The sequence below is a fragment of the Dicentrarchus labrax genome, unplaced genomic scaffold (genome assembly GCF_905237075.1).
Source record: "Dicentrarchus labrax unplaced genomic scaffold, dlabrax2021, whole genome shotgun sequence".
Taxonomy (NCBI): domain Eukaryota; kingdom Metazoa; phylum Chordata; class Actinopteri; family Moronidae; genus Dicentrarchus; species Dicentrarchus labrax.
Window position 1 is genome coordinate 1,371,141 of NW_026136722.1, and position 26,619 is coordinate 1,397,759.

Below are 26,619 nucleotides of genomic sequence, written 5' to 3' on the forward strand. Positions count from 1 at the left end.
AGATTCACTAGAGGCCGTCAAAGAGCAGAGAGATGGTTGGAAGGTGTACGTGACACTGCGATACAACTGCCTCCAAGGAAGCTAAGCCATGGTAGTCTGAGTATCAGTTTTCTGATTATAATAGGAAAAATATTTGACCTTTATGAGTGTTTGGATGTGTTGGATCTGTGTTCACTAAAGCAGTAAGACTATTGTATCTTCATATTCTATCAGGAGCACGAGCGTACACATTTACTTAACATGCAACATGGGATAATGCATCTAAGATATGACACTGTTCATGAAACAGTGTGTCTTTTTAAGGGCCATTTTTTCATAACAGGAGTAACTCAGGCTGTCCACACTATGTTACTGTAACTGTATTGTTACTACGATGTCAGGCCTGTAAATGGGTTATGGGTTCAGTTAGGAGATGGCAGACCAGATGGGGATATGAAGTGTGCTATAGAGACAGAGAGGGTCCAGAGCCCAGCTGATACCTCGCACCCAGCGAGTTATTTAAAGGCCGCCTCACTGCGGCAGGAGAAGGTGTGCCGGGCTCAACCACGCTCAGGACAGGAGCTGCGGCGTTTGATCACTCTTTGATCACACTTTGATCACACTTTCAGATAATCAGCGCACACTCTGCTGATTGATTTTCTAGTGTTGTGTCATGTTGTGGTTATCCCTGTGTGGTACAGAAGACACCAATCTGAGCACAGGATGTTTACTTAAAGCTCATGAGCGTAACTGGTTCTGGCAGGACACTCAGGATCAGGAGCATGGCAGGTACTCCAATTATACAACTGTGTAACCGTCTGTTTAGTTCAGTCTCACCAGCACTCCTGCTGTTCATGCTCACTTGCTGTGTGTTTCTGCACTTCCTGCTCATTGTTCTATTATCTATAGCTACATACAGTATGTACGACGTGCCCTGTAATTGCTGTTGGGAATATAAAATCAGCCACACAGTTAATCGACCCGTTTATCTGCTGTTAACTCTTGTGCCTCCTCTTAATACATGCATTTGTAAAATATTTGAGCTCATTTCACTGATTTTTTTCTTTCTTTTGGCAGGAACAGAGTATATTTCAGCTGGAAAAAGTACACATACTTGCACATAAAGGGGCAGGTCAGATGAGATGGTATCAGTCAACATTTTTTAAATTTCTGATGTCTTTTATAGTACAGAAGTTTTACATTGACCACTGCTAATTCAGAGAAAAAAAATTGAAAATGTAATTTAAAAAATCTGCCTGTATGAATTGTTTTGTGTTAAAGTTATGGAGTTTCTTATTTAGTGTCCACATCTTCTTTACTGGTAGATGATACAGCAGAGAGCATAATGAGGAAATAAAAGTACCATGAAGTCAGCTTTTTTTTTTCTAAAAAACCCCAAATATTGCATATTTAACCTCAAGCAACCACTTGCAGCTTTCTAACTTTAGAAAACAACATGCAGAACAACATGAGTAAGATGGTCTGTGCCAACTCAAATGCAATTGTGTGAAACATAACAAAATCTATTTAATAACACTAGACTGAAGCAAATTACGTGACTGCTGTGACATTTGGCAACAAATCATTTTCAGCTTAGCACTTTGTAACAATCCAGCTCCGATACGAAAGATGGTAATATCGCGGGAACAACACGGTAATACTGGGATAATACCAATATTATCAATGGATATCAATAGTGGTAATTTTAGAGTTTAATCTCTGTAACAGCATAATAATGTGTGAAACATCTCACTACCATAAATAAGCACTCATGGTTATTACACTGAATCTACGTTTTGAGGCAAGAAGTCACAGTAAAGTATTATATAGAGTATATTGACTGTAATTCTAATCGCACTTCTGTCACCCTACAAGCACTTTACCATTCATCAACAAAGTATTACCCCACCTACTGTGAACTCCAGAAACAGATTGTACACTGACATCACCCTGTCATATAACCTGATTAATGAGAGAAGACTGATATAACCCAGTTATTACTGAGATGTTTTACCCCATTATTTCCTGATTTCCCACAAATTACTGCGTGTATGTTACAACGAATGATATGCATATGTACCATGGTGAGAATGGAAAGCTTCTTATAACAACAGTAATATAGTGGGTGTGGCAAAGGTTAACAGTTTTACCTAAGTTATTACCCCCTTATTACCTTGTTATACAGCATAAGGTGCTACCACATTAGGTTGCATTGGCCCTGTGATTCAGGGTTTTTTCAGTTCTTCAACTTGCAATATATATAAAAAAATAATTTCTGTCCATCTCAGGAATAAAGTTAAACCTCTAACGAAATGGCTGCAGGCCTGTGAAACACAGCAGTAACAACAAGGAAGCGAGAGAACAAACACGAACGCTAGAGATACTGTAGAGAGAGTTTCTGTTGGCAGCCAGCACTGATAAAAACAACGTGAGTGGGGGAAGAGAGGCGTTGTGCACCCACCCAACAGAAAGAAATACTGCATATACACATACAGGACTTTTTTTAGGGAGCTGTTCACTACCCTCCCTGCTCCAGTTAGGGAAAATATGCTCCGGACCAGCCTAATCAACATCCTGCCACATAATAATAAAGTGCTCTCACCTTGTGAAATAACACAAGGAGACCACGTTAGCTCCACAGAAAAAGAACTGAAAGTTGAATTTCAGGTCTCTCTTACTGTGAGGCTGCAGTAAACCTCTCTGTTATTCTTCATGCACGTGGATAGTGAAGTTTCTTTTTCCTCACTGAATGTAGAGCTATTTTTTGACCACATCCAACCAAACATGTTCGTTTCTGATACATTTTACTCACAGTACATACAAGAATTGACTGTATTAAAGTGCTCCCCCAAATCAGCCTCATCATCCTCCACGCCGACGTTGGTGTTGCCAAACTGACGTCGCTGCCAAACTTATATTTAACCCAGGTGAACAATGTAGGATTCATCCATTGTCATGGAAACACTGACACATTTGAGTTTGACTAAACAAATTGCATGTAGGTCACACGCCTCTGGACCTGATTTTATAACACTGTGATCCAAATCAAACTGGGTTACAAAAAAAAAACATGTCCATGCAGCTCTTTGCTGTTCACACCAACACAAGCACAGACCTGTGTCACATGTGAGAGTAAAAGTAAGCAGAGTTGTGGCGCTGTCAGTTGCAGTGTAAACACAACTGAAGTATATGATTGGGGAAGCAGGCTGTGCTCACTGATCTGAGAGCAGCCATGGTGCTGGTTGCAGTAATTGATCTTTGCATGACTAAATGGGCCACTTATTTTTGCAGCCTGAGCAGGTGCACCTGTGTAATGGTGTTTCTACATCAGCCGCTGATCAGTCATAAGGGTCGGGAGCGTTTGTGGGGCAGTTCGACAAACCCTGCAGCTGCATACTCACACACACACACACACACACACACACACACACACACACACGCATGCGTACACTACTCCACAAACAAAGGAATGCAAAAACAAACTGAGACAAGTTTAAATATATATGAAAATCATTTTCTTTATTCTGTTTAACATGGTATAGTCAGAGTAAATGTCACATAGGTAAACTGTAGAGGAAACAATAAAAGAATAAAATAACATATTATATATATTATTAACATATAGTATGAGAATAAAGCCATGAGAGAGATATTTATTAACGTGTTTGTCGAGTTTTAGTTTGTTTCAGTTAAATTCAGTTAACCATGTGAGTTTATCCAGATATCAAGATTAAAAATCCGTTAAAAAAAATATGTTAGAACAGGAATTATCTTGTTGAATGGACAGAATTCATACAACACCAGGAACCCTAACTTTATCAAAGATACAATTCATATAAGAAACTCTTCATCTGAGCACAGCAACATACAGCAGACTGATACCAATAAGAAACAGAACATAAATAACCTGACAGCCTGATAATACAGGATACTTGAAACTCTAATCATGCTCCAAAGTTTCTGCATTCATTCACCCTTTAGAAGTAGACTTCTTTATATTTATTTCTCTTTTTAATATACTTTTTGCCTTTATTGACAGGACAGCTCAAGGTAGACAGAAAAGGGGGAGAGAGAGAGAGGGGATATAAAGGGCCACTGGTGAGATTCAAGCCCATGGCCACTGCAGCAGCGGTACGTGGGCCACCTGCTCTACCAAGTGAGCTACCAGGATGCTCCATTCCCTGAGGTCAAGGTGACCTCCTTAAAATACTAATTTAGTCTGAAAAACAGCCCCAAAAAACTTGACTTCTTAATTAAATTTAAAATTGTCAAAGTAGTTGATACATTTTCTGACCTTCAACTAATCAACTTTAAGTTCTAGTCCAACTATTTGCTTTTTCCGGAGCTTTCAACCACATCTTACATTAAAGATAGAAAGTGCATTTCCAAGGCCAAGAATGAACGTTCATTCACATAATTATTTCATTTTGTCAGTGACAAACTTGGTCAGTCAAGTGAATGAGAGTAAGAACTCCATCTGCCCTGTCTGGATTAATGTTCTTCATGTATTTAAGGATGAAAAATCTTACCTACCTGATGTAAAAACCACGTTGATGACATTTCAGAGAACAAAATGGTGTTTATGATGTTACAGCCAGCCAGAAAAAGCTCACAGGTGCAGAATTATTTCCATGATGGATAACTTTAAGAATCAGCTTTGCTCTTTCAAAGTGTCGGCTCACATGACTGGAGTGGATTCACACACTGAAGTCACAAGGGAGGGAAAGATGAGTGTTGGGTATTAATGAGGTGTGATGTTCCTCTTTAGGAATATGACTCCAAGGAAAACAGCAGCATCAAGATTTGGGTCTTCTGCAAGGACACTGAGAGCTAAGATTTACAATTTACACAGAAATCAAATCTCTGGAGATGCTGAGATTTATTGTTAAGGATCTGTGTTCGACAGACAAAGTTGGACAGGCTAAAATAACCTAAAGTAAGAAAATACACTAATAAGGCTCTCCATGTAACATTATAGATAATTCTAAGTTTACACATATGAAGCATTAAGGGTTAACTGAGGGAATCTGTAACATATATCTGAGCAATGTGAGGCATGTGTCTTAAAAGTCAACAGCATGTTCAGCAATGGTAGTTGATTGCTAAAGGTTGGCGATCTCTGTGCTATGAAATAAGGGACTCCTGACTTTTTTTCTTCTGTATGACAGCTGGTCTGATGTTGGAGACCCTGCTGAAGTAAGTTATCTATTGCATGCTCGGTGCAGACTTGATGCTCCACTAATGAGGTACAGTATGTGAGTCCCACGTGAGAGCGGAGAGCAGTCTGTGTTTTCCTGCTCCAGCCTCCTCATTAGCTGCCAGGTTCCTGAGAGCTCAGGTTGATACTGTGTCGCACTATCACTGCATGGTAAACTATTCAGTGGGAGAGGTCTTGGTTCAGTTTTTGGTTGACCAGCCACCCAGGCATTCTCTCTGTTGGGTTATCATGTTCCCACCAACTCAGTTATATCAACACTTGGGACACTTCATTTTACTGTAAGACAGTTTTGCAATTGGGCGTCATGAGTTTGGCATGTTCTCCAAAAACGTCATCAGGCTGCTGCTAGCAACACCTGACATGAGCTTTACAACAGCCCATAATATGTGTGACTCAAGTCTACATGTAAACTACACAGCCTATTCATCACTTCAGGCTGTGAAAACAAATCAACCTCTGATAAAATATCTGATATTATAATATAAATGTATATATGTATATATATATGTATAATATATTTACAGCACGCTACTGATCATCAATGTGCCATTAATAGACTTTATGATGTGTTCTGCTGAATGTTTTCACATAACTAAATGATACCAGAATACAAAAACACATTAGGACTAAAATTTCTATTTATTAATAGAAAATAGTAACCTTTAGAAAATAACTGTCATTATTTTATTTTGCAGCTCAAATGTTTTTGGTCATGAAACACTGTTGCTGTCTGCTTGTGTTTGCAGCAGCTGCAGAGCAGGTTTTAAGGTTTAAAAACAGATATAGTTACACCGACGTCATCCATCCCTCTGCTGGGAGAGTAATGTTGTATTATGCTACATCTAGTGGTACAATATGTTAATAACACTTTTTACATAACTGATGCAACACACTGAGTTCTCTTTCAGTAAAAACACAGACAGTGTGTCTATAAGTTGCACTGTGCAATGTGCTGAGCATCAAAATATAAAGATCATTCCTTTGAGATTACTCTGTAATATTTAATAGTAAACTTTTAGAAATGTTTATCTAGAAAAAACAGTGTTTGTTGCTCCCTCTAGTGGTTGTATGATGCATCTATCTCTCTTTCTTACACACGTTTCAAAAGCACATCAGCAACAAAGAACAACAAATAGACCTTTTACACAGTAAAAAGAGTTCCACATAATATAACACACATTGTGTAACGCCAAGTTACACATAATAGATGGAAATACATCTTCTGTCTTTAAACTGCGCCGACCATACAGCAGTTTTACTCTGTAAAGTAGATGTTTGGATCAGACAGACTCAAACAGCTTCATTCTTTCTTGGACAGAGAGGCCTTCTTTTAAACTCTGCAAGCCAAACAGAATAAAAGAGAAGAGATAAAAGTTAGTATGCCTGAAATACTTCACACAAAAAGGTTCCTTTTGATGCAGCAGCAAACTTTACCTTTGATCTCACTCCTCTGATCTGACGTGTGAGGGATGATGTTTTTTTCAGAATAGAAGCTTTACTTGTGTTTGTCACTGTGTCTTCTGCGAAAAGCAACAGGGTAGGAACATTTTGGGAAATATAGTTACACCCAGTTTGTATGCTAAGCTAACCTAACTGACTGCTGTCTGTGGCTTCATATTTACTGCACAGATATAAGAGTGGTATCAATCTTCTAATCCAACTCTTGGTGAAAATGTCAAACTATTGGTGGCTCCAAACATGCATTTATTCAACCGTGTGCACGATTCACTAAACAATTGAGGAAATGTTAAACGTTTGAGAGTGTTTGAGTATAAATCTCATAATATAGTAATTGTAGTAGTAAGTATAAAGTGTCTCACCGAGGTTCTGTCTTGAAGCGTCTCTGCCTGGAGACCAAGTAGCGAAATTGAAATCTTCACAGAGTTTGTTGACATCCTGACGGGGTTCATCCTGGCTGTTCGTATAGAGGGCCTTGAGCTTGTTCTGGACATATATCTTGTCCTGTTACACACACACACACACAGAGTGTGAAATCTCTTTTTGTCATAGATGCTCTTTTCATATAAATAATATATTTTCAGACAAGTAACAGACAGTAAAGTATACAATTACATCCTTTACATACAGTATGTGATACATTTTGTATAATTTGTATAATTTTTTGCAGCAGCCTTCACTTAACTTTAACTTTTAACTTCATCACGTTGTTTTCATTTCTTTTACCTTAAATCTTTAGGTTAATTTTAAATGGAAGTGGAGATATTTGTTGTTAATGTTACGTACTTTCTTTTATATTCACCCACTAAATTCAGTAAATACCAACTGTGTTTGAAGTATGAAGGCAGAAGATTCCTTAAAGACTACTTGTGTTATCTTATCTTGTAATCTAGCTAAATAAATCCCCGGAAGATTTCAGTACCATTCGAGCAATCTTCAACTCATCCCTGAGAGAACGAGCTTCCTGTCTGAGAAAATGCATTTCGGCCTCCCTCGCCCGTAGAACCACCTGTAACATAAAGTATCATAAAATACTTATTACGGTTTTACAGTAATTTACAATTATAAGTGCAAACTTATAAACATGTTTCTATAAAACCTAAAATTGGATTAATCAAAGTTATGTAATGTGCAGACTTTTAGGGGAGTTCATGATGTGGGACAAAGATAAAGGTTAAACCTTTCCCAACACTTACCTCCATCTCATAGAAGTCATTAACTTGAGGGGCAACATTTGACTGCTTCCCGTTTAGTGAGAAATGTAGCTGAGACATTTCATCTGTGGCTCTCTTAAAGGATGACACAGAGATACACTAATAAACTTTATATATGACTTTGGAAACACACACACACACACACACACACACACACACACACACACACACACACACACTGTTTACAGCTCCGAGATGTGGATATTCTGGGTGAATACAAATGAAAAATAATCTGCTATGCTGACACCTTTGTGAAAAGAAAATGTTTATACCTGCTTCTTTTTGAGCTCCTGGTTTTCTTTTTGGTACTGCATCAAGGCTTGTCTCTCATCTTGCAGCTTCTGGTTCAACTGAGAGTTTTCCAGGCATTTCTGTGTGTGTTGAACCGACAACACCTCGAGCTCCTTGTGCATTAATTGGATCTCCGTCCTGCAGTGGCAAAACAGAAGCACAGATGATGACAAAACCTTCCTAGGAGGGAGCAATATGTATTTGGCTAAAATACTATTACTAGCAGGAAGAAAAAAGCTATTATGAGTAATTGGGGAGGAAATAGCTGCCAGACACAGACAGGCCCAATGGCTAGTAACTGCTGATTCATTTATCTTTAGGGGAAAACTGACAAAAGAAGCACAGCTGGAAGAAAATATGACATAATTTGTTTATTATTTGTTTGATTATTTCCCAAATTACAGATGAGTTCACTCGAATGCAGGGTTCGCTCCTATGATTAAATACTCAGCTCTCTGTGTCAGATTTTTTAAAATAATGTAGCCCCTTTAAATATTTAAATATTTCTTCAGCCAAGCACCCGCTGAGGAGCACAAAACATTCTTGGTAGATAAACAAGTTCCTGTATGAAGAGGCCCAATTTAGTGAGAAACATGAGCTGGTGCTTCACTGAGGACCTTTATACTTTATTCTTTGTGGCAGGGAGGCAACTGCAGTGATCAAACTCTTCTTCAGAGGTTTTATAGCAGCTGACAATTAACAATTGCATTAAATAATGAATGTGTATAATGGGAAGAGAACTGGGGAGCTCACCCACCCTTGAGGGGCACCAGTGCTAATATATTTAGTGGAAGCTGTATATACAGTAGCTGTCGGTCCGTTGCTTCAATGTAAGAGAAAAAACAAGTGCTGTGGAAAGATCTTTAGTCACTCACTCATGTTCATTGTGCAGCTGTGTGATGTCAGCACTCTCCTTGATGTGCTGAGACTGGCGGCTTTTCTCCAGCTCCTGTTTATGGGCTCTCCTCATTGCTACAATGGCTGTGGAAAGATATGACAACTTGTATAACTGTTTACCAATGTTGAATGTTGTTGTTCATAATCTAATATCATAATCAAGCTTTTTCTAAGTTAGTTATTAAGTCTTCTTTTTGCTGATCTCCAGAATTTGGTGATCTGAAAGAAACCTATATGTCACATTCATACAAAAAAATCCCCATCACAAATACAATAAAATAAAATGAGTTATTATTGACTAAATATGCCTACAGTGCTTTTATTTTTGTATGACTTCTTCTTTACCTGCCATAGTGGCAGCCGTCTCTTCCTGCAGCAGCTGATCTTTCTCCTTCAGAAGTGCTGCCACCTCTGTCCGATGCTGCTGCTGTAGATCACCGATCAGCTGCCTGTGCATTTCCTCCATGGCAGAGAAACCTTCATCACAGGATGCCTATATTGAAATTCAAAAAAAGTCTGTATTGATATATTCTGTATATATAAGTAAAGAGAGATTCTGTATTGTTAAATAGTAGTTGTGTGTGTGCCCGTTTAGTACTGTACTATGGTCTTCACTGCTTTCCCTTTAGGAACAGTACCTTGCCCACTGTAATAAATCTAACAGCTAAAATTAAAGGAATCAATTAGGGTTTAAGATTTCAAATTAAATTGAAAGTAATGGAAGTAAACTTTTTTTACCGAGGTTGATCTGTCAAAAAAAGCTCCAAACACGAGTCCAGTAAAAGACTAATTCTAATGGGGTTTTTTTTACTGGTAGTGGAAAAAATAAAGCTGTGAATTGTTAAAAACGAATTACTTGTTAAGGAGGACAAGTATCTGACAAAAAAAATAAGTTAACCTTACCTCAAGTCTTTCTCTCCCGGCATCACCTCCCTCCATTCGGTTCCCGAGCTCATTCTGGTCAGGTAGGGAGGAGGTATTTTCAGTGAAAGTAGGTGCCTCTGTGCAGGTCTGTTTCTCTTTTGAAACACAAGACTTGATGTAGTAACCATGCAAGTGTTTCATCTCTTCTTCGTGGATATGCTGCAGTTCCTTTATCTTCTGTTGAAACTTTGCTTCCAGTTTTTTCATCCGTTCCTCATGATAATCCTCAATTTTCCGTATGTCTTCCATGAGTGTCTGGTTCCCAGTCTCTACAGATGTTATCTTTTGCTCAGCACGCTCTAGTTCTTCTCTTAATATATTATTGTCCTCCCGTAGTTGACACAAGGTGTGATTAAAAGCCTCCTGCTCATCCTTCAATGTGATATCCTGCTCTTTACACAAAGCCTGCAGTTTTTCCCGTAACACCTCACTTTGTTTCAACTCCTGCTCTACATCCAAGTGCAGCCTGTCTGACAAATAAATTAACTTTGCCTGCTCCTGCATCCAGTTTAAGTCAGCTGCAGAAGCATTTTCCCAGTTGCTGTCCACACTACTCTCTACTCCATCGGCATCAGAAATCTCCTGGCAGAGTTTGCGTAAGCATTTTGCCCTTCTTTGAAGCCGGGATATAAGTCTCTCTAACCACTCTGGTTCTTTCTCTGCTTCTACCTTTTTGGCATCAGATTCATCCTTTTCAGCTGGTTTTGCAGCTCCTTCTGAACTTCTGCCGTCTACCGGCACTCCCTCCTCGTAAGGAGCCAACTCGGGGGGATTGATATCTGCCAGATCTTTCCTTTGAGCCTCCACTTCTTCATTATTTACTTGAGTCACGCTTTCATATTGCTGCTGAAATTTCAAGGCAGCATAAATGAGCTCTGCTTCAGCACAGACTCTACTGATGGCCCTTTCATTGTTGTCACATTCTGCTCTTCCAGACTGAGTCCTTTTTAAGGCTATTCTTTGGGAGATTATGCTTTTGTACCTATGTGCCTCATCCCCCTCATCCCCTCTTGGTACTAGTTGTCTAATACCATGCTGACTCTGAAGGACTGACACCATTTTTTCAACTACAAATAGTTCCCTCATTAAACACCTCCCAACACTTCCCATGTCATCCTCTGAGGGTAATGTATTAGTGGGTTTACTTTTAGCACTAATATGGCTCTCAGCTCCAGCTAATATCTCATCATTGAGGATCCTGTCATCTCCTTTGCAGGCGTTATGTGATTCATGCTGTTGTCTCTCTGCATCTTTCTCTCCTTGCTGGAGGCAGGTTACAACGGTGGCTAGTTGCCTCTCAAGGTCTGTAATATTAATCGGGGTGGATTGAAGCCTCTCTCTGCAGGCTTGAATAATGTTAAGAGAAACCTGAAACCTACCAACCAACATCCTGCAGCGACTTTCTGTCACCTGGGCGAAGCGCTGGCTCTGCTTGGCCTGACTGTGAAGCAGCAGACTGAGATGCTGAGCAGTGGCTCGGCTCCGAGTGAGCTGAGAGCAAAGGTGGGGGTCCTGGCAGCTGATGTGGCTCTGGTGTTCCTCCAGTCTTTGCATGATGTCCCTTAACTTTTCCTCTGTTACATACAGCTTGGTTTCGAGTGCCTGGATCACACACATAAACTTTTCTGGGTCATCTCCTGAAGTGGCAATGCTCTGACATGATGAGTCCATTGAGTGAGAATGGCTTCTTGCAGTTTCATAAGCATTTGAGCTGTCTGTTGCCTTTAGCCTGCTGTCATTTTCAGTGAGAGGATCAGTGGTCTGTTGTTGTCTCTCATTTTCCTGAGCAGGCTCTGAGGATTCATCCTTCAGCTGAGCCGAAGCACAGGTGCAAGTTTTCAACACTTCATTCAGCTTCACTTCTGTCTCCTCCAGGCTATTACCTAAGACTTCCATCTTCAGCAAAACCTCACTCAGCTCTTGCTCCTTCCTGTCCAGGAGTCTCTCGTAGCCTTCTCGCATGTCCTGTGTTTCAGTCTCCTTTTCCTGCACCTTCCCTAGGACCAGCTGCAGTTCCTCACAGACTCTCTCATAGGAGTGCTCAAGATTGTAGTAGTGTGTCTCATCTGTTTTCAAGCGACTCTGCAGCCTGCTCACCTCCCCATCTGCCTCAGATAACTGGTTCTGCAGCTCTTGACAGCGACAGTTGAGCTGCTCTCTTTCCTCTTGAAGTCTCTGCACAGCAGATACTGTACATGCTAGCTCCTCCTGAAGCTGTTGTTGAGCCTTCTCAATTTCTGTGGTCCAGGTCTGAGTCTTATTCAGGCACCCCACCTGCTCTTCAGCCCTCTCCAGTCTCTCCTGGAGGTCTTGTGAGTGTTGCTCTGCCTGTGCCAGGCTAGCAGCCAAACTCTTCCGTTCTCTCTCCTGACTTGCTTGAAGGAGCATGAGGTGCTTCTGTAGGCGATCCTCCTTTTGAGCCTGTGCCTCCTCATTAGCACGAAGTTGAGTTGACACCTCTTGGAGATTTTTCTGCAAGCGATCAGCCTCCTGCTGGAGACTGTGGAAATTCTGCAACTCCTGCTGCAGCTGTGTTGAGCGTGACTCAGCCTCCTGCCTCTTCTCCTCACTGACGCTCAGCTGGGACTTCAGGGAGGCCACACAACGCTCCCACTCCACTTGCAGCTCATGAAACCGCAGGCGGTCTTGCTCTAGATGGGCTTGTGCAAGTGCTGTGGCATCACCTGTGACCAGTAACTGTGCTTGTTGAGCTAAGAGATCGACTCGTCGCCGTAGTTCAGCCTCTCTGGCTTCCTCCTGAATCCTCTTTTGAGCCTCCAGCTCAAGGCGAAGCTCATGGTTCATCTTCTGCAGCCGCTGTAAAGCCAATGCTCGTTCCGAAGACGAGCTGGGGTTTAAAAGATTGTTCTACAGGACAACAGTGAGCTTAAATTAGGACATGCTGATATACACCTCTCCAAGTCTATTTACAGTACACAATATGGCAGCGGGCATAAATGTATCACCTTCAAACTAACTAATGCTACTAAAAAACTGTGAATATTTATATGTTTGAGTTGTCTTCTGTGTTATACCTGTGGATAAACCCTTACCCTTTGATGAATCTCTCTCTCTTGCTGTAGCTCATCCTGCAGAGTCCTGTTTAACTGCTGGAGACGAGACAATTCCTTCTGTGTTTGTTCCAGCTGTAGAGAAAACAAGTATTTGTGCTTTTATGTTTTTAAGTGATAGAGACAGCTGAAGGTAGGAAAAGGAGAGAAAAGAGAGTGGATGACATGCAGCAAAGGGCCACAGGTTGGAATCAATGCTGGGCTGGTCAAAGTGAGCTACTGGGGCACCCCATATTTGTGCACTTCTGATATATTCCTCACAATATTGAGTCGCTTGTTATTTCTAGTTTGTAATTTTGTAAGTTTGTGGAATTCACACACACACACACACACACACACACACACACACACACACACACACACACTCAAACATGATCTCACCTCTTTGAGAAGTTGGCCAGTTTGCTGCTCACAGGGCAGATTTTTCTTCACTTTTGTGCACTCACAGCTGAGGTTTATTGATACTTGTTGCTCCTCACTCTGGGCTGTGGTTTTAACTTGCTGCTCAGTTTCACTCTGCATGTTTCCATCAAAACACTCATCATTTGAGCGGATTGTTGTGGAAGCAGAGCGATCACCTCCAGCTCCTTCAATGCATGGAGTCACATCTGTCTCACCTGGTGAACAGAAAGTTATACAAAGAAATTAACTGTGTATCACTACCACTATGTACGTTGCATGATGGAGCAAATTTAAGCTATTTTTTAAAAATATGTGATTTTCTTTCTTCATTTGTCACAGTTTTTTTTAAATGACTCTCCAAGCGTACATCGATGACAGAAAGCACCTTCTTTGTCCTCTTCCACCTGCTGGGGAGGATTGATGGGAGAAAGAGCAGAACTCTGCTCTCTCTCTGACTGCAGTTTGAGTTCTTGTTCTTCCTGCCGTCGATGTGTTTCCTCTGCACCCTCACTGGTTCTGTGCTCTTGAGAAAAGCTGTCTTGGTGTTCAGCTTTCTCCAGAACCTCAGCTGATTGTGAGTCCGGTTGCTGTGATTTCTGTTGAGTCGTCTGCTCTGGGAGGAAGCTTTGACAGATACAAAAGAAACTTCTTTAGACTATACACAACACATAATTTATTAAGTATGTTCAACCCACTAATATACATAAAATAGCTGGTAAGTTAGGATACTTCAAGAAATTAGTCCTAAAGGCAGATACAGTGAGATCTGGAACAGTGCAATATATTTGTATCTATCTTTATCTTTGACACTAATCATGCAGCCCTTTTCTAAATGTAATAAAACAACTTTATTTACCTTGTGACGTCAGGTGTAGGACTGGGCCTCACATTCTTTAACACTGCTTGGACCCAGTTACGCCTCATCCCAGAGGTCATAGCACAGAGTGTGTATACTCCGTCTCTTGTCTGTGGAGAGAGAGATATTATTCATTACACACCTTTCAGTGAAAGGCAGTGGATGTGTTAGAATTGATTTACCCACAATGCAGTGTAACATCAAAGCTTGACTCCTGCTACCCACCGCTCTTTAGTCAAACATCCAACTTAAGATTTTTTTAAATATTGAATATATTTCATGATTAGTGATGTGTGATGTAACTTAGTTTTTCAAATGCAGTATAGTATGCTGTGAAGAAGAATTAGATGTGCATATAGTGGTGAGTAATGCATTGTTACTAGTATATACCATATGAAAACAATACAACAAAGTACAGTAAGAAAACAGGAATATTGACAGTTTTGTCTTAGTTTCGCAATGTGCCCCGAACCAGACAAATAAAATCCCCAACAGTAAATATCACATACTGTGAAACTACAGTAGTTAGGAACTTAAAAACTGCTTTGGTTCCACTGTGAGTGGGCAGAAGACAACCATATAGGTTTCACTAAAGTAAATGCCATATAGAGAATTGCAGATAAGCATATTACAGACAGCAGAAAAGAGCAATAATAGACCCAAACCTCCATGAAACAGTATGTTACAGTAAGTAAGCATCTTTCCCTTCAGAGTGAAATCCAGCTATGATTGCAGTGATACAGATAAATAAATAATTTACTAAATAAAGGGGGAAACACAGGGGTGTTGAGGGGTTTGCAAAGAATACACAAAGGACATCACTCCTTCATCACAGAGGAGCCACAGAAAAAGCCACATGACTCTGGAGAGGCTACTGCAAGTGATGGAACAGAGTCTTTATAATTTGCCTCCACACTAAAACAGTTTGTGCAAAAGTGAGACAATTCTGGTAGAAAAGCCAAAACGAGCACAGTTGCAGATTAGAAGCTGGTGTATTCTTTTCCAGCACCAACCAGCAACTTCAACCAGAGATCAACGATACCAGCTGGTTAGACACTGCCACATACAATTTGACCTTCCTGCCTGTGTTACAGCTGAATAACTTTATTTTACTCCTCTAAACATTTATTGAGACATGTGGGTAAAAAGAAAACACGAGAATTAAAATCTACATAACTGATTTAAAAATATAAAAACGTTTGCTGTCATCCTACCTAATTAAGAATCAGGGCAATGCCCAGTGTGCTCAGTTCATGCCTTGTCACACTTGCCACATATTACAGAGCACATGTGATGACATATATGTTATCAGACTCATTGAACTGTATGCATTACTAATTTATCTGACTGTTAATTTGAGCAACTATTGAACTCACATGAATTTGAAAACCACAGTTCCTCTGAGTTGGGTAGTCTGTGATGTCAAAACATGTGGACAAGTTTATCTCACCGTCCACATCAGCTGCCTGAAATGAACAATCAGGGAACAAAGCAACTTAGGGGCAAATATCTATAACATAAACCTCCATTCAGACATTCACTTACAGTTAATGCTGAGTAGAGTTATATGCCTGAGTGCCTGATGTCACATTTTACCTATGCCCATGAGTTTCTTTATCTTTTATTTTTTAATTTAACAAAGCAGATTATAGCATTACTATTATACCTCCTCAGCTATTGAATCTTTGTAGGACCTCAGGATTTGGTCAGTCAGGACAAACCAGTGTTGCTGCCACTATATAAGAGACACATTCACAGTCAGAGCAGAACAAGATTATTAGCTTGTAATCATGCCACTGTTCTTATCAAATATAAATATATACTACTGCTATATAAAAGTGACAGTGAATCTTCAAAGTCACCTGTCCAGATGCATTCTGCCGCATCATCCATCCTTTCTTAAAGTTGAGTAGGTCAGGCTGAAGAAGAAGCAAAGCATCTTATGTGCTACGCAATAAGTTTTGGTTTTTATGCATGTTAACAACCAAAGTAAGCACACTTAAACATGCTGCGACAATGTGTCAGGATCAGACTCACAATAGCAGAGGTCTTAATAGCTCTGCGCTCGTGGGATTTTAGCCAACTGTAACGAGGGAGGGACGAGCGTTTCAACTCCTGGCACAGAAAAGGGGGTATAACAACATTTGAGGTTCTTTTTTGTCTTTTTAACTTGGTTTACAAATCATCTTCTCTGCTTAAAATTAGTCATCATTAAGTTAAAAACACAGAGGATTTAACAAAAAACACAATTAATATGGAGCAGCAGTTAGTATTGTTCTTGTATGTAGCTTCAAAAGTATTGGATTCCTTATTCACTTCAGAATAAGTTTAACTTAATAGGCCATTTTTTCTATAAAATACTTTTTAATCCATGTTCTCTCGATGGTATATTTGTCAAAATTAGGTCTTAAATAAAGTAATGAAGAAAATAAAATAATGAGTTGAATGTAAAACGTTTCCAACATTTAACAAAGAATATAGTCGTCAGCATATACTGAAGGTGTCTCCATGTCTTTTGAAATCTTACATTAAAATTAGATTAATTTGGCAACAACTTTTTAATGACAAGATAAACACACACAAATACCACTAAAGATTGAATCTCTTACACAAGGACTCTGATTATGATATTGCTATTATACAATTATTTTTGACTTAATCCAACATTCTTAGCATGACTGTAACATTTCAGGCATTTTATAGCTTGATTTTTAAGTCTATAATTACCTGTTTGTTATTCAGAGTTTCTAAAATATTACTAAACATTTTCCTTGTACTTTTTTTATTGTGCGATTACTATATATTGTGCTGTTCCTGCCCTCCAATACCCCAATGACTTTCACCTCATTAAACTCTTTGATTCACATGTTTTGGAAGAAAATGTATAATCATTTGTGGCAGGACAAAATATGCAGATTAACAAGGAAAGGAAAGGGTAGGAACACTGCAAACACACAAACCAACAAAGCCACATCCTCAAGTGCAAGGAGGGAACACACACACACACACACACACACACACACACACACACACACACACACACACACACACACACGTAGAGAAACAGAAAAGGCATAAATCCTAGTATGGCTCCAGTGAATAGGAACTTTCATTCAAAAAGGGGATGTATCATTTGATGTTGAATAATAGCTCCATGAGACAGTGTCTCACAATTCTTATGTTTGTTAGGTAGAACACAAGGGCCGAAGATGTGGCATGTTTTCAGTGGCCAGCAAGAAACTACTACACTTATATACTTTCTTACTGTCTAGACCAGCTAACTGAATCACTTGAAACCAAGGTACAAGCTGAGACAGTGCTGTGATTGCCTCTGAAACCAAAATAATGTAGTTTAGTTCTACCAGGTGAATGCCTTAATTTGGCTTTTAACCCAACTATATTTCTGATAAGAACAAAGAGATTCAATTATTACAATCACTGCTGCACCTTTATATGGAGGGGCTACATGCGTCAGTACCAATCGACTATGCAACTGTAGAACAGTTATTAATGTATGTAATATGCTGATCAGTACACACAGACAAAGGCAGAAAGCCAGCTTGACATTTCTAGCCTGCAGAGCCTTAAATCCAGCAACAGCGGTTACTCATAAATTATAAACAAGTAAAACTAAAAGTACCTGTTTCTTTACTTTGTTGCAGTCACGATGACATTCAGCGGTAGAAACCAAAGAGGAAGAAGACTCTGGCTCAGAGGAGCTGCTGGTTTTCATTTTCTCAGTATTATCAACATGACACTGGTCTTTGTTATTCCTTTAATGATGAAAACATAAATGAAAAAGATTGTTATGGTTAGTATTGACTGCCAATCCCTAACATGTATTAATTCCTTGTATGTGAAAACCTACTTAGCAATACACCTGTTTCTGATTCATTTGGACTTTCACAAAGAAACCATAAAACAAATCCAGGAGCCCTCATACAAATTCTTAAAAACAAACCTGATCTGCTCCTTAGACGAGGACAGCTGGACAGAATTCAGAGCTTTCTTTTTTGTAGTTTGTCCTTTTTTTTCTTGTGAACTTGGAACTGCACCTGGATCTGTTTCAGAGACAACAGTAAAGAAATAATAGCTGTGTATATATATACTGCATAAGACAATAGTGCAAAACTAGTAGATAGCATAAGTAAAATCAGACACACACATTTAGATTTTTCGAAATATAATATATAATAATAATTTGTCTACATATTCTGTAAATATACTTCAGAACTACACATAACACACAAATTGAACAATGAAATTACCGTCTCCAGTGGAATTCTGGTCAAGTCTGTTCAGAGAGCGGCTGCTTCTCATGAACGGAGCAGCAGTGAGAGAGGAGGTGTGGAGGGAAGAAAAGCTCCGGCTGGTGCAGAGGCGGAGAGCTGGTCCAGCTGGGCGAGACCCTTGTCTAGTACCCTGGTGGCCAACGCAGCCTTGGTGGCTGATGCTGTCTCTTTTCAAAGAGCCACCAGCCTTACTATCAGTCGAGTCACTACCTCTGCTGCTGAGGCTGTGGCTCCTTCCAAAAGCAACAATGGTTCTAGATTTACTTCTGCCAGCATGTTTACCTCCACTAGATACAGGTACAGTCAATGCTGTTAAGTCCTTTGAGAGAGAAAAAAGAAGAGCAAGAGCAGATGTTTAACAGGGATTGTGTAAGAAAATAAGTCACAACAGAACAGTTCTGTGTTGTTTTTAGTTTTGAGGATGATGATATTTAAATGTCAAAACATCGCACCTCCTGCTCACCCCCATCCCAACTTGGACTCTTTGACACATACAATCCAATCACTACTGGAGAGAACCTTTTAATCCTCACAAGAGCTCTTAATTTGCTTAAGTACCATCTGACCGACACTGTGATCATGGACAAACGACACACACACACACACACACACACACACACACACACACACACACACACACACACACACACACACATATTACATTTAATCACACTTGAGCATTGGAAAGCCATCAGACCTAGGCAGTCTATTCCAGTCTGTGGAGATGCAACCTCACCAACTGCAGAGGCAATCAATCTGAGGCTGGACCACAAGACAGAGAAATCAATTAGAGGAGGCTCGAAGAGTCCTGACTTAGCGGCTTGTGCAGGTTGTAACTGCGCTGACTTGAACTTCAGCCATTAATGGCAAAATAAATCAAACCAAATACATGCGTTCCTAGCAAAAACCTCCAGACACTCTGGGGAAATTGTGTCCATGTTAAATGAACAACACAGAACATTAATATAGTCCAATAATTTCATTTACACAGTTGGCATTAACTGTGCTGCTGGAAGAAGAGGAGTTATTATACCGTAAGATTCTGTACTTCAACCCTCACAAAACCAGGTTAGCAATTTGCCAGTGAGCCTCAACACTAATTAAAACGTGAAATCCATTATTTTAAATGACACAAAAGACTGGCTGAGCAGATGTGTTACATTCAGCACACTTTTGCCTGCAAAATGTAAATGTCCTCTGTTGATCTGAGTTAAATTGTTGTGGTAATGTGTTAACTTTAAGTTGTTGAATTGTAACAATACTGTTGTACTCGCAAAAATCATAAACTGGAGCATTTAATCATGGTCTTTATTGTCCCTTGTGAATTTTTTTTTCTTGAAGTGAATTTTGAGCTATCAGGTATACAGAGGGATACTACATTTATTCTAGAAGAATGAATACAGTGAAAATGTAAAGTCATATTTTAAAAGTCACATGTTGCCTACTCACTCAAACTTTCTAACATAACACTATATTTCTCCTTTCAACAATTCTTTCAAAGTCAGTGTAATAAAACAATCATTTGTGTCTCTGAGAGGCGTCTTTCAGACAAAATTGAATGCTTAAGGTCATAAGCATCACAAAATTACAAAACAAAGTAACTGTGGCACTTACCTTTCCTCCTGTCTTCTGTGTAGGTTTGTTTGTCTTAGAGTTTACCAGGGTCTCAGGCCACGTGCTGTACATAAGAATAAAACAATTATTTGGGATTGACAATATTTCAAAATGTCTCTAGCTTACATGTGCTGATAATTCATAAAATGCAAACAAAATGTTTACTTGAAAAGCAGCAACTGAACAGCTTGTGGATGTAACCCAAGTTGATAAAAATAATATGTAGCTGGCAAACATCTGCATCTGTGATGTGGTTTAAAGGGATAATCTGTGCAGTTATTTTTCCCATGAACACACAACGTTTCTTCTGTAGGCCTAACAGACCCTGTAGCTGCTATAATGACACAATTAAGTGCAGTTCAAGATACCCGACATTATTACTTTACAATGCTGAGTGTTACAAAGGACAAGCATTCATCTTAAAGTGCTACAGTGTGACATTGCAATGAGCCCTTTCCCATATTAGTACTGGTGGTTAAATAACTGCAACAACAAATGGTCTGCTTAGCTGCTTATGTGACACTTGGAAAGCTGTGATTACTTCAGAGGAGTTGGAGGAGCATTTTACATGTAGTAAATTAGCGCCTAGTGTTAGCAGGACGGTGCCAGGAAACATTACATGGTTTGGCAGCAGTGTGGGTGTAATGCAGAGGCTATAGAGCAAGGATTAAAAAATGTTTTAATCTATAACACATCCATCTCTCTCACGTCAAGAAAGTGAGAATTCATTGCCAGGAAACTGATCACATGTAGACACAGAAGGTACCAAGTAAATAGTAAATACACAAATAAATATGCTCACTGTTCCTTCTCATCTTGATGTGAATCACGTACTTTAATTAAGATGTTATGATCACAGCAATGTCTGAATCTGTTTGCATTTATATTTAGACTAATCCATCTAATTTCAGACCAAACATAGTATAAAAGGAAACAACACATAATGCTCACTTACCTTTGCTTCTTGGACATGATTTTCAGCAGTACGATGAAAAAACACTGAAGGAGACTATCGAGATAAACACAAGAACTTCTGGCTGATATTGTTTTCCACCTGCGCTCCTTCTTACTCTGGCAAAAACTAGAGAGAACTAATCACAAATAGGTCTATACAACACACACACACACACACACACACACACACACACACACACACACACACACACACACACACAATCCTATACACAGTTGACAAACTCCATTAGAGTTTTGCAGGATTAGGCCAACATCTTAACAGGATTACCACTCTGTAGTTTTAGTGATCTTGACGTACATCTTTGGAGTTTAGATCAAGACACAGTATTTAATTTGCTTGAGCACAATCCACAACAGTAGTGGAGAGAAACACATGAAGTCTCTCTAGTCCAACTGATAAAAAGTATGGCTGCGGACTGTGCATTTGTTCTGCTGAGGACAACCACACAGCGCTCACTGTAGATCTGTGACCAGAACTCAACTACCAAAAAACTATTTGAGATACTCTTTGAGCTACACCAAGAAAGCAATTAACACGCAATTAGAGTTAAGTTCATTAGAGTCATAATAGCCTGAATGGACTGAGAAAATAATCTATAGCTCAATGAGAAATTGTATTTTTATTATTATTATTTCTAGAGGTTAGAACTATATTGTTTGCTTAATATAATGTCATGAAGCAGATATCAGCATCAGGTAATATTAAGGTGTTCATGTTGAACTAATGTGTTAAACATGCAAATGTGACACAAGCTGTATATCTCTATCTTTGTGAGCTCAACTGGCATCAAAGTAAAATGTAAAACGTGTTGTAATCATCTCTGGTCTCCATTTATTATGACTGCTATTGTAAGAGCACAATAGATAAAGTTGGCACATTTCAGCTTCCACTTCTTACTAACCTCAACTGGCACATTTTAACATCTGCAACAACAATGTGCCTTTAATTCATATTTAAACTGTCCTACTGTATCTATAGTGTATTCACTTGCCTTTGTCTATACTGTACATATCTCCCTATAGTGTATTCATATCTAGCTGTCTGTATATAATGTCAACCAATTTAATTACTTGTACTGACACTATATAATTACTGCTAACACTGTTCATACTGTAAATATCTTAACTTAATAGCTGTATATATCTTTGTGTATTCACTTCACTCTGTTCATTCTGTGAATGCTGTTCATACTGTAAATATCCTGCTAGCATATTCATATAGGCCTATATATATGTACATATGCACATTACTCTGCACTTTACTGCTGTTTGCACTTCTGGTTAGATATTTAACTGCATTTCTTTGTCCTAGTACTTTGTGCAATGACAATAAAGTTGAATCTAATCTAAATAAATACTAAAATCACCATTGGATATACTCCAGGAGCTCTGATATAGTCATCGTGTATTAAATCATGTTCAACCAAAATAAGTATTTCTCTCGCCAGGTCTGAACCAATAAAACTCACCTTTGTACAATTTTAACTAAGCACGTCGGAGAATAATGATGAAACTTTTCCCACAGTACTTGAATGCAGCATGTGAAACATTGACTGTGGCTTTTATAATTTGGTTTCAAACCTCTTTGTCCTTAAACAGTGTGAGCTTTCTCTACTCTTGTAACGTTATATTATACCTGTGTGTGTTATATTACAATAACCCCCCCCCCTCCTCTCTGACAACCCCGGCGCTGATTGGCTGGATGTCACCTGACCTCACAGCTGATCTCGGTGGATGAAGTGTTTTGCTTTGACCGTTCATCATTTTCATGTTCATGTAGCCATTTCTGGTTAGCATCGCTGTAGAGTAGCATAGCCACCGTCGTCCACCGTAGCAAGCCACCATGGCCCAGGCCGCACAGGCTAATGCTTTCGACCCAAACACCTCTCAGATCCAAGTGGAGCACGATAAAAAGCGTCGGCAGTTTGTTATAAGACTAAATGGTAAGTTCAACATGGCAGCATTAGCATGCTAGCTGGCTAATGTTAGCTCAGATGTTGGTGTCGCTTTTCCTTGCTGCCAACATCGTCGTCGTGTCCTTATTGATAACTCCAGCTGCCATTACGGACCCAGAGGTGTTACTAGACTCACACAGTGGGAATGTCACGACTTTATTCACACGGTGGTTCGTGTCTTGAGCTGAACAGATGAAAGAGCTTTGACTTCCCCAGCTTGTTGTTGTGGCACGACGAAAACATTTTCATCGTTTCTTTCCTGGAAGCAAAATATGAAACTTACAACAGCATTCACTCCCAAAGACACTCCCGAACATCCATTATTCTTCTATGTGAAGCTGCCTTTGATAAGTCAGACCCATATTTGGGCTGTGGCTCTTCTGTTTGTTATGTAAGCCTTTGTTTTTGGTCTGTGAACCTTTTGGTTTATGAAACTAAAATACAGGTGTTTGAATGTTTTATTTGAGTTATGATTTGAGAGCTGTGAGATGTGTTTACAGCAAAAAAACTGGAAGCCATTGTTCCCCGAATGAAGATCTTTATTAAACTCTGTCTCTCTCCACTTAAAGCTACATTATCCTTTCTCATTTGCCCAGCACTTGTCTATACATGGCCAGCTGATGTCCTATTTTCTTGAAGTTATAGGCTACTGACTGTGCACCACATCACATGGTATCAAACCAGCGACCCTCTTGTTTTGAGGTCAAATCACTAATGCCATGTCATATTGAGCAGCCATGTTGCAATATTTTATTTAGATAGGAAGCTGCTACTACAAGTGGATCCATAACTTAGGCAGTGGGCTCACACTCAGCTTTAACTTCCAATGTTTTATACTTAATGGAGCATAAGATTGTATAACATGTACAAGGAGGTTTTTGTGTCTCGTGGTTGATTGTCACACCGAGCAGTTTTGATGAATCCGCTATATTAGCTTTGCCCTTAAACATTCACCATCGTATGCAAGTATTATGAGTAACCCTTAGCGAGGTGGTGTCAGGTTGGCGTTTGTACGCTGTAGGAGAGGGTTGGGTGCACACACACACACACACACACACACACTTAACTGAGAGCTACGACTTCTGTCTGCCCTCAGGATCTCATGATCGTGCGGTTCTTCTGTACGAATACGTTGGGAAGAAGACGGTGGACTTGCAACACACTGAAGTTCCAGATGCTTACAGAGGGAGAGGAATAGCCAAGCACCTGGCCAAGGTAAAAGGGTTTTGTTCATCAGTTAGTTTCTCTTTATGTCTTAAAAGGCCCAAACATATAAATCTGAAGTATGTTCATGTGCACATCTCAATGGTGTTGTTTATATTTGGAACACAGATTGTACCTTTTTTCAAATTTCTGACATAACAAACCTTTAAAGGACAGAGACTGTTTAAGTAGAACTTTTATTTAGATGACTTCACTGAGGATTTTACCACTTATATCTGGGATACTCAAGCACAGATCACACAGTTGCATATCTCAGATTCCTGAAGCTACAATACACACATAGAGATAAATGACCACAATGTTCGTATAAAATGCCTGTCAGAACAATTTAAACGTGATTTTGTGCTTCTGTGATGGCAGGCAGCGATGGATTTTGTGGTGGAAGAGGATCTGAAAGCCCACTTGACCTGCTGGTACATTCAGAAATATGTCAAAGAGAATCCTCAGCCTCAGTACTTTGAACATATTTATCAATGACCCTACATGGCGCTCTGCCAGAGAAAAGACGGAGAAAGAGACTCCAAGGGGATAAATACTGTTTGGCAACATGCTTTGGAGTTACAGGATGATAATACAACAAAGGACCTTCCAGGCATTGTTAATCATGACATTGAGCAACTCTGGAGACAAATGATCTCACAGGAAATACGTCTGTGAGCTGAACGCTGGGTCGACGGGTCGGTCACGTCCATAACACGGGGATACACACTCACCAGAAACAGGAAGTGAATCAGCTGGTCACGACTTGTAAAACCATGAGCGAATCAACTAACCAAAGCTGAAGCCCTGTTACCTCAGACAGAAACCTTCAGGACGTACACCAGTCGCTGGCTGGGAGCAAGGGTTAGGCATGTAATGAGAACAGATGTGAGTCAAAATCGTATGTTGCAAATGTTCTGTCCTCCGGTGGCCTCGCTGGTTGTGAGCAGCGCTACCAGATGACCAACCCAGGCGTCTTTCTCTGCAATAGTTTGGACTGGAGCAACGGTGACTTCACTGTTGCACAAACTGTGATGACTTTTATATTTTGACCCACTTTTGATATTCTATGGCTTTTTTTTGTCTTATTCTTTCAATTTGCTTTCCCACCTTTCTTATAAATTGTGCTCATTTAGAATACTAACTGCAACATCAAGAAAAGTTTGTTTTATTTTAGGTGTCGGCATAAATTTGGTGGGTAAAGGGTCCTTTTTAAAAAATATAATCTATATTTTGCAGACATTTATTTTCCCAAACTCTCAATTTGTGCTCCAGCGTTACTGTATCCACTTCCCTTTCTTCCAGCAGCTGTCCATTATCGGAGGAGTCATAATCGATTAATAAAAGATGCAGGGACTTGTAAACCAAAGAACACAAACTGAGGATGTCTAACTCTGGAGCTGCAATCCTGAATAAGCCTCAAGATAAAACTCATTATGTTCCTTACTGTACATGTTAAATGTTATCAACACACGGGATAAATTGGGTCTGGAGCTTGTCACTGTGGTACAACGCCTCAGTGTGGCTATGGATAAATATCTTTAGCTTAAACCAGCATTTCAAACACAGCACTGCTACATTCAGGGCAATTACAATCCACAGTGTCCACCATCCTTTTGTACTGTCATTCAGGGAAATGACGCTGGTTGGTTGAAGCTCAAAAGTCATTTGATCTGTGTTGTTGTTTCTCTCTCTTACCCACAAGGCTTCTTTTGCCAGCTCGTGTCAAAATGATAAAGGTCATCATAGAAGAAAACTTGACAACTGAAATAAAAAGGATGACTGTGGTTCCTCTTTTTGGCTCTTCAGGAGCTTTTTGCTGTTGACAATCTTAAGTGTTGAGGAGAAAAACACTTCAGGTTACTCAACACACTCTGGCAGGACAGACCAGATCCAATGCAAGGCAGACTCCGTCTGCTCCAATCACTTAGAGGTAACTGCAGGAAACCACTTTCCCTTTATAAGACATTCCTTTAGGTGACACTCACCTATTGATAGGCCAAGGTATTCAAGGTGTTATTTCATTTTTTTTGTTTATATTTGTGTGTTTTATTGAAAGTAAGCATTGAGCAGGTGACTTCCTTTTTCCCCCATTCTTGTCTATAAATAAATAAATAAATAAATCAAGTACTCATCACATTATTAATTTCAATGTCTGTATGTATGTAGCAGGAAGATGTCCAAACAGACAACTTTAAAGAGAAGATTTGCAATACATTTTTAGACACTGTGCATTCATCAGTATTGTATTAAGATATAATAAATAATAA

General features: G+C 39.6%; 2 protein-coding genes across 2 annotated transcripts; one reads left to right on the plus strand and one right to left on the minus strand.

Moving 5' to 3' along the window:
- Positions 1 to 5,819: 5,819 nt before the first annotated feature.
- Positions 5,820 to 23,004, minus strand: LOC127356591 (trichohyalin-like). The gene is made up of 19 exons (XM_051388458.1): positions 22,906 to 23,004; positions 21,172 to 21,287; positions 20,217 to 20,280; positions 18,579 to 18,921; positions 18,272 to 18,371; positions 17,951 to 18,083; positions 14,311 to 14,420; positions 13,822 to 14,078; positions 13,434 to 13,669; positions 13,035 to 13,127; positions 9,961 to 12,849; positions 9,403 to 9,550; positions 9,036 to 9,141; positions 8,142 to 8,298; positions 7,852 to 7,944; positions 7,578 to 7,664; positions 7,018 to 7,159; positions 6,632 to 6,717; positions 5,820 to 6,534 (listed from the first exon to the last, which is right to left on the minus strand). The coding sequence occupies exons 1-19, from the start codon at positions 23,002 to 23,004 to the stop codon at positions 6,478 to 6,480; spliced, it is 5,316 nt and encodes a 1,771-aa protein (XP_051244418.1). The 3' UTR covers positions 5,820 to 6,477.
- natd1 (protein NATD1) lies at positions 22,901 to 26,476 on the plus strand. The gene is made up of 3 exons (XM_051388459.1): positions 22,901 to 23,134; positions 24,243 to 24,361; positions 24,731 to 26,476. The coding sequence occupies exons 1-3, from the start codon at positions 23,035 to 23,037 to the stop codon at positions 24,845 to 24,847; spliced, it is 336 nt and encodes a 111-aa protein (XP_051244419.1). The 5' UTR covers positions 22,901 to 23,034; the 3' UTR covers positions 24,848 to 26,476.
- The last annotated feature ends 143 nt before the right edge of the window (positions 26,477 to 26,619 follow it).